The 9,486-nt window shown below is 41.4% G+C and overlaps 1 protein-coding gene across 2 annotated transcripts in view; it reads left to right on the top strand.

Annotated features, from left to right (window-relative positions):
- The window catches only part of SVEP1 (sushi, von Willebrand factor type A, EGF and pentraxin domain containing 1), a 210,982-nt gene extending 203,453 nt beyond the window's left edge, over positions 1-7,529 (top strand). For both annotated transcript variants that reach the window (XM_037729541.1, XM_017503374.2), the window contains one exon: positions 6,969-7,529. In XM_037729541.1, the coding sequence (XP_037585469.1) occupies positions 6,969-6,990 (22 nt within the window). In that variant the 3' untranslated portion in view covers positions 6,991-7,529. The remainder of the gene's footprint in view (positions 1-6,968) is intronic.
- Positions 7,530-9,486: the final 1,957 nt, after the last annotated feature.

Genomic DNA, 9,486 nt, shown 5'->3' with positions numbered 1-9,486 from the left:
CAAGATGGCCAAATAGGAATAACTCCAGTGTGTAGCTCCCAGTGACAGTGACACAGAAGATGGATGATCTCCGCATTTCCAACTGAGGTACCTGATTCATCTCATAGGAACTGATTAGGCAGTGGGTGCAGCCCAAGGAGGGTGAGCTGAAGCAGGGTGGAGCACCACTTCACCCGGGAAATGCAAGGGGCCAGGAAACTCCCTCTCATAAGCAAGGGAAGCCATTAGAGACATTTCCAGGCACTCTGGCACCCTGGCTCAGATACTGTGGTTTTCCCATGGTCTTCACAACCCGCAGACCAGGAAATTCCCTCCAGTTCCTATGACACCAGTGCCCCAGTTTTCCAGCATAAAACTAGGCAACCATTTGAAAAGACATGGAGCAAGCTGCAGCAATTTTTTTTTTATACCCCAGTGGCGCCTGGAATGCCAGCGAGACAGAACCACTAATTCCCATGGAAAAGGGGGCTGAAGCCAGAGGGCCAAGTGATCTAGCTAGGTGGGTCCCACCCCCACAAAGACCAGCAAGCACTAGCTTGAAATGTTCGCAGCCAGCACAGCAGTCTCAGCTCGACCTGGGACTTGCAAGCTCTATGGAGGGAGGGGCATCTGCCATTGCTGAGGCTCAGGTAGGCATTTTTAACCTTGCCTGTGTAAACAGAGTCACCCAGAAGTTTACACAGTGACTGGACAAAGCCTACAGCAGCTCAGCAAGGCCACTGCAGGCAGACTGTCACTAGACTCCCACCTTGTGGGACAGGGCATCTCTAAAAAAAGGGGAGCAGCCCATCAGGGACTTATAAATAAAGCCCCTACCTTCCTGGGACAGAGTACCTGGGAAAAGGGGTGGTTGTGGGTCCAGCTTCAGCAGACAAACATCCCTGCCCAGCAGTTCTGAAGTGAGCAACAGATCTCCCAGCACAGTGCTCAAGCTCTGATAATGAACAGACTACCTCCTCAAGTGGCTCCCTGACCCCTGTGTATCCAGACTAGGAGATACCTCCCAGCAGGGGCTGACAGACACCTCATACAAGAGAGCTTTGACTGGCATCTGGTGGGCACCCTTTGGGGACGAAGCTACCAGAGGAAGGAACAGGCAGCAATCTTTGCTGTTCTGCAACCCCTGCTGGTGATTCCCAGGCAAGCAGTGTCTAGAGTGGATCTCCAGCAGACCTGCAGCAGAGGGCCCTGACTGTTAGAAGTAGAACAAACAAAGAGAAGTAGTCTTAATATCAGCAGGTCATCCACTAAGAGACCCCATACAAAGGTCACCAACTTCAAAGACCAAAGGTAGATAAATCCACAAAGATGGGAAGAAACCAGTGCAAAAAGGCTGAAATCTCCAAAAACAAGAATGCCTCTTCTCCAATGGATCACAACTCCTCACCAAAAAGAGGACAAAACTGGAGAGAGAATGAGTTTGATGAATTGACAGAAGCAGGCTTCAGAAGGTGGGTAATAACAAATTTCTGCAAGCTTAAGGAGCAATGTTCTAACCCAATGCAAGGAAGCTAAGAACCTTGAAACAAGGTGAGATGAAATGCTAACTAGAATAACCAGCATGAAGAACATAAATGACTTGATGGAGCTGAAAAACACAGCACAAGAACTTTGTGAAACATACACAAGTTTCCATAGCTGAATTGTTCAAGTGAAAGAAAGGATATCAGAGATTGAAGATCAACTCAATGAAATAAAGTGAGAAGACAAGATTAGAGGAAAAAAAGAGTGAAAAGAAATGAATAAAGCCTCTAAGAAATACAGGATTATTGAAAAGACCAAAACTACGTTTGATCAGTGTACCTGAAAGTGATGGGTAGAATGAAACCAAGTTGGAAAATACTCTTCAGGATGTTATCCAGCAGAATTTCCCCAACCTAGCAAGGCAGGCCAATATTCAAATTCTGGAAATACAGAGAACACCGCAAAGATACTCCGCGAGAAGTGCAATCCCAAGACAAATCATCAGATTCACCAGGGTTGAAATGAAGGAAAAAATGCTAAGGGCAGCCAGAGAGAAACATTGGGTTACCCACAAAGGAAAGCCCATCAGACACACAGCAGATCTCCTGGCAGAAACCCTACAAGCCAGAAGAGAGTAGGGACAAATATTCAACATCCATAAAGAATTTTCAACCCAGAATTTCATATCCTGCCAAACTAAGCTGCATAAGTGAAGGAGAAATAAAATCCTTTATGGACAAGAAAATGCTAAAAGATTTGTCATCACCAGGCCTGCCTTACAAGAGCTCCTGAAGGAAGTGCTAAATATGGAAGGGAACAACTAGTACCAGCCACTGTAAAAACAAACCAAATTGTAAAGACCGTCAACACTATGAAGAAACTAACAAGCAAAACAATCAGCTAGCATCAAAATGGCAGAATCAAATTCACACATAACAATATTAACCTTAAATGTAAATGGGCTAAATGCTCCAATCAAAAGACACAGACTGGCAACTTGGATAAAGAATCAATACCCATGGGTGTGCTGTATTCAGGAGACCGATCTCACATGCACAGACACACATAGACTCAAAATAAAGGGATAAAGGAAGATTTACCAAGCAAATGGAGAGCATAAAAAAGCAGGGGTTGCAATCCTAGTCTCTGATAAAACAGACTTTAAAAAAATTCAAGAAGGACAAAGAAGGGCATTACATAATGGGAAAGGGATCAGTGCAACAAGAGCTAACTATCCTAAATATGTATGCACCCAATACAGGAGCACCCAAATACATAAAGCAAAAGTTCTTAATGACCTACAAAGAGACTTAGACTCCCATACAATAATAGTGGGAGAGTTTAACACCCCACTGCCAATGTTAGACAGATCAGTGAGAAAGATAACTAACAAGGATATCCAGGACTTGAACTCAGATCTGGACCAAGTGGACCTAACAGACATCTACACAACTGTCCACCCCAAATCACAGAATATACGTTCTTCTCAGCACCACATCACACTTATTCTAAAATTGACCACGTAATTGGAAGTAAAACACTTCTCAGCAAATGCAAAAAACAGAAATCCTAACAATCTCTCAGATCATAGTGTAATCAAATTAGAACTCAGGATTAAGAAACTCACTCAAAACCGCACAACTACATGGAAACTGAACAACCTGCTCTGAACCACTACTGGATAAATAATGAAATGAAGGCAGAAATAAAGATGTTCTTTGAAATCAATGAGAACAAAAACACAACTTACCAGAATCTCTGGGACACATTTAAAGCAGTGTGTGGAGGGAAATTTATAGCACTAAATGCCCACAAGAGAAAGAAGGAAAGATCTAAAATCAACACCCTAATGCTACGATTAAAAGAACTAGAAGAGCAAGATCAAACAAATTCAAAAGCTAGCAGAAGACAAGAAACAGCTAAGATAAGAGCAGAACTGAAGGAGATAGAGACACAAAAAACCCGTTCAAAAAATCAACGAATCCAAGAGCTGGTTTTTTGAAAATGTTAGCAAAATAGATCACAAGCCAGACTAATAAAGAAGAAAAGAGAGAAGAATCAAACAGATACAATAAAAAATGATAAAAGAGATACCACCACCAATCCCACAGAAATACAAACTACTCCAGAGAATACTATAAACACCTCTATGCAAATAAACTAATAAATCTAGAAGAAATGGTTAAATTCCTGGACATTTACACCCTCCTGAGACTAAACCAGGAAGAAGTCAAATCCACTGAATAGACCAATAACAAGGTCTGAAATTGAAGCAGCAATTAATATTCTACCAATCAAAAAAAGTTCAGGACCAGATGGGTTCACAGCCAAATTCTACCAGAGGCATAAAGAGGAGCTGGTACCATTCCTTTTGAAACTATTCCAAACAATACAAAAAGAGGGAATCCTCCCTTACTCATCTTATGACACCAACATCATCCTGATACCAAAACCCAACAGAGACACAACTAAAAATGAAAATATCCATGATGAACATTGATGTGAAAATCCTCAATAAAATGCTGGCAAACTGAATCCAGCAGCACAGCAAAAAGCTTATCTACCAAGATCAAGACGGCTTCATCCCTGAGATGCAAGGCTGGTTCAACATATACAAATCTATAAACATAATTCACCACATAAACAGAACCAAAAACAAAAACTACATGATTCTCTCAATAGATGCAGAGAAGGCCTTAGACAAAATTCAACAGCCTTTTATGCTAAAAACCCTCAATAAACTAGGTATCGATGGAACATATCTCAAAATAATAAGACCTATTTATGACAAACCCACAGCCAAGATCATACTGAAGGGGCAAAAACAGGAAGCATTCCCTTTTAATACTGGCGCAAGACAAGGATGTCCTCTCTCACCACTCTTATTGAACATAGCATTGGAAGTTCTGGCCAGGGCAATCAGTCAAGAAAAAGAAATAAAGTGTATTCAAATAGGAAAAAAGAAAGTCAAATTGTCTCTATTTGCAGACAACATGATTGTGTATTTAGAAGACCCCATCATCTCAACCCAAAATCTCCTCAAGCTGATAAGCAACTTTAGCCAAGTCTCAGGATACAAAATCAATGTGCAAAAATCACAAGCATTCCTATACACCAATAACAGACAAACAGCCAAATCATGAGTGAACTCTCATTCACAGTCGCTACAAAGAGAATAAAATATCTAGGAATACAAATAGCAAGGGATATGAAGGACTTCTTCAAGGAGAACTAAGAACCACTGCTCAGGGAAATAAGAGGACACAAACAAATGAAAAATATTCCATGCTCATGGTTAGGGAGAGTCAATATTGTGAAAAAGGCCATACTGCTCAAAGTAATTTATAGATTCAATGCTATCCCTATCAAGCTACCATTGACTTTCTTCAGAGAAATGGAAAAAAACACCTTAAACTTCATATGGAACCAAAAAAGAGCCTGCATAGCCAAGACAATCCTAACAAAAAAAAAGCTGGAGGCATCATGCTACCTGACTTCAAACTATACTACAAGACTACAGTAATCAAAACAGCATGGTACTGATACCAAAGCAGAGATATAGACCAATGGAATGGAACAGAGGCCTCAGAAATAATGCCGCACATCTACAACCATCTGATCTTTGACAAACCTGACAAAAACAAGCAATGGGGAAAGGATTCCCTATTTAATAAATAATGTTGGGAAAACTGACTGGCCATATGCAGAAAGCTGAAACTGGATCGCTTCCTTACACCTTATACAAAATTTAACTCCAGATCGATTAAAGATTTAAACATAAGACCTAACACCATAAAAACCCTAGAAGAAAACCTTACGCAATACCATTCAGGATATAGGCATGAGCAAGGACTTCATCACTAAAACTCCAAAAGCAATGGCAACAAAGGCCAAAATAGACATATGGGATCTAATCAAACTAAAGAGCTTTTCTATCATTAGAGTGAACTGGCAATCAACAGAATGGGAAAAAAATTTTGCAATTTCCCCCTGACAAAGAGCTAATATCCAGAATCTACAGAGAATTTAAACAAATTTACAAGAAAAAAACAACTTCATATAAAAGTGGGCAAAGGATATGAACAGACATTTCTCAAAAGAAGACATTTATGCCAAGAAACATTTTTAAAAGTTCATCATCACTGGTCATTAGAGAAATGCAAATCAAAGCCACATTAAGATACTACCTGACGACAGTTATAATGGTGATCGTTAAAAAATCAGGAGACAATAGATGCTGGAGAGGATGTGGAGAAATAGGAATGCTTTTACACTGTTGGTGGGAGGGTAAATTAGTTCAACTATTGTGGAAGACAGTATGGCGTTTCCTCAAGGATCTAGAAATAGAAATACCATTTGACCCAGCAATCCCATTACTGGGTATATACCCAAAGGATTATAAGTCATTTTATTATAAAGACACATGCACACATGTTTATTGCGGCACTTTTCACAATAGCAAAGACTTGGAACCAACCCAAATGCCCATCAATGATAGACTGGATAAAGAATATGTGGCACATATACACCATGGAATACTAAAAGGTTAAGTTCATGTCCTTTGCAGGGACATGGGTAAAGCTGGAAACCATCATTCTCACCAAACTGACACAAGAACAGAAACCCAAACACTGCATGTTCTCACTCATAAGTGGGTGCTGAACAATGAGAACACATGGACACAGGGAGGGGAACATCATACACTGGGGCCTGTCAAGGGGTGGAGGGGGCTAGGGGAGGGATAGCAGAGATGGGGGGATTGGGGAGAGATAGCATTAGGAGAAATAACTAATGTACATGATGGGGTGATGGATTCAGCAAACCACCATGGCACACTTATACCTGTGTAACAAACTTGCATGTTCTGCACATGTACTTAAAGTATAATTTTTTTAAAAAGTATGCCTAGTGTCTTGTACAGGTACAAAAATCAGTGCTCAGTAAAGGCTTGTTAACAGATGGGAGCAATTCCCTGACATGAGTGTCAAACTGGTAGAGAAATGCCTTGTGGCATCCATTAAATCCCTCAACATGTAACCTTCTCTACTGACAAATAAGACGGACCTGGCCTTGTTCCCAGATAATTCAGTTGTTGAGAAAGAAATTGTGTTTCCTCTGACCTCTGTGCACATCTTCAGAAAGCTGATCCTAAGCAAATACTGTAAATAAAAACCATAGACGGTTAGTGGACTAAGAGACCTTTAGGTTCATTAGCTCCAAACCTCTCATTTTACAGAAGAGAGGATTGTAAGATAAAAAACTAGTGGCAGAATCAAGACTAAAACTCAGGTCCAATGCTGCTCAGATCTTTCCATAAGTTAGCACTTGTTTCCCATGCCTCTTAGTTATTTCAAAGAATGACCCTTATTCCCTATAAACATCACAGATAATACCCGGTATCTGGGACTTTCAATCCTGTTTCAATCAAACCCCAAAGAGATGTTAGCTCTTCAGTTCAGTTTTTTCTTTTCAATCGATTTGGCTGCTTTTTTTTTTTTTTCCAGGAAAAGGAGGACTGGGTTTTAACCACTGCACAACCAACTGGCTCTCCCAAAAGCAGGATCATCTCTCCTCGGTAGTGCCTGGGCATCCTGGAACTTATGCACAGAAAGTCCAACATGGTGCTGGGTGTTGTTTAGTAATCTTCTTACGTCGGGCTACTTTTTTATTTTGTGATATATTTTGTTATTCCTTGTGACATACTTTCTTACATGTTTTCATTTTCAAATATGCCTGTATTTTCTATATAAAAATTATATTAAATAGATGCTGCTCTACCCTCACAAAGTGTACATATTCTCCTGTCTGTTGGGAAAGTTCCTGGTACACATTTTTATTCAGTTACTTAAAATCGTTTTATAATTAAAATATATTTTGCTACTAAATAATATTTTGCTGGATAGTACCATTTTATGAGGTGGCCAGGGAATTATAGAGAGGACTCATGATCTTTCATCTGTGCTACTGATACAACATAGGAGACCCCTTACAATAAAGGGGACCCTTTCGTTCTGGTTCCATATTCTTTGCAATATGTATAATAATAAAAGTTTTTTCTTTCATTTAATCAGAGAGTAACTGTTGGACCTCATACCCTCCACCACACAATTATGTACTGGTACTTATGGTAGCCTGGCTAATTCTTTTCTCAACATTTGAAAAGCTGTAGGCATTAACTACATGGATGTGGGGAAAAAGCATAGTGAGCTTGGTTCACAATGAAAGTGCTCCCCTTCTTTCTTATGTCTGGAATCAGAAATGCAAGGACTGGAAGCTTAACAGAGAGCTGATACCTGGACTGGTAATCCCACAATTCACTATTTTGGGAGAAAGGAGATAGGAAGGGGAAGACAGGGAAAGAGAAGAAAAAAGGCAAATGTAAAATGTTCCCCAGAGTTGTGCTCCTGGTCCCACCTGTGAAAAAGAATCGGAGTTGCCTAAGAGAAAGCTGAGCTGCCCCTCAGTCCTCATTGTCAGCTTGCTCTATCACAATACCTGTACCAAGATGAAGACTTCCCCAGACTTCAGAATATAAGGTCAAACTCTAAATTTTGTTTTAAAATAGGAAACTCACAATCAACTTGCCTCCAGCCTCTGGGAAAACTGCTCCCACATAGGCCTCAGGGTGCAATGTAGCATCGTGGAGGAAGGCAGAAAGGATGAAAAAGATCTTGATTCTCCTAGTGGTTCTCTTCACTGCTGTAGGCATCCCTCAGCCATTGACTTCTACTTCTTTCTCTTTACATTCACTTTCATGACCAGTCTTACATGCTTATGAGTCCACCTTTTAATAAGCTTACTCATAGTCCATTAACTTCTAAACCGTGTTGATCTTTGTCATTTATAATCATAAGACATAAAAATATAGCAAAAAAGGCCAGATGCAATGGCTCAGACCTATAATCCTAGCACTTTGGAAGGCCAAGGCAGGCAGATATCTTGAGCTCAGTAGTTCAAGACAAGCCTGATCAACATGGAGAAACCCCATCTCTACCAAAAAAAGAAAAAAACAAAAAACAAACAAAAAAAAATTAGCTGGGCATTGTGGTGTATGCCTGTAGTTCCAGCTACTTGGGGGTTGCAGGGGGCAAGCTGAGGCAGGAGGATTGCTTGAACCTGATAGGTTGAGGCTGCAGTGAGCTGAGATGGAAGGACAGGAGAGGAAAGGAGAGGGGAGGGGGCGAAGAGAGGGGAGAGGGTAGGAGGAGAGGGGAGAAGAGAGGTAAGAGGAAAGGAGAGGGAAAATAAACACAGCCCAAAACCTGAGTAATAAAAAACATAGTACCAGAAAAATTTAAGCTAAGGAAAGCAACTGAAAACATCACTCGGCGATTTTCCAGCAAGATGGCTGAATAGGAACAGCTCCTGTGCACAGCTCCCAGTGACGGTGACGCAGAAAGCGAGTGATCTCCACATTTCCAACTGAGGTACCTGGTTCATCTCATTGAAACTGGATAGACAGTTAAATGCAGGACAAGGAGGGCGAGCTGAAGCAGGGTGGGGCGTTGCCTCACCTGGAAGCGCAAGGGGCAAGGAAACTCCCTCTCCTAGCCAAGGGAAGTCATTAGGGACTTTTCCAGGCACTCTTGCACTCTGGCTCAGATACAGCACTTTTCCCATGGTCTTCACAACCTTCAGACCAGGAGATTCCCTCTGGGGCCTAAAACAGCAGGGCCCTGGGTTGCCAGCACAAACTGGGTAGCCATTTGGGAAGACACTAAGCTAACTGCAGCAGTTTTTTTTTTTCTTTCATACCCCAGTGGAGCCTGGAATGCCAGTGAGACAGAACTACTCATTGCCCTGAACAAGGGAGCTGAAGCCAGAGAGCCAAGTGATCTGTCCCACCCCATGAAGACCAGCAAGCTAAGATTCACTGGCTTGAAAATTCTTGCAGCCAGTGCACTAGTCTGAGCTTAACTTGAGACATTAGAGCTTGATGCGGGGAGAAGCCTCTGCCACTGCTGAGGCTCAGGTAGGTGGCTTTAACCTCGCCTGTGTAAACAAAGTCAGGACATCTCTGTA

Source organism: Cebus imitator, unplaced genomic scaffold (genome assembly GCF_001604975.1).
Source record: "Cebus imitator isolate Cc_AM_T3 unplaced genomic scaffold, Cebus_imitator-1.0 Scaffold310, whole genome shotgun sequence".
In the NCBI taxonomy this organism is placed as follows: Eukaryota; Metazoa; Chordata; class Mammalia; order Primates; family Cebidae; genus Cebus; species Cebus imitator.
The sequence above is the reverse complement of the archived record's forward strand: the minus strand, read 5'-3'. Positions and strand labels throughout refer to the sequence as shown.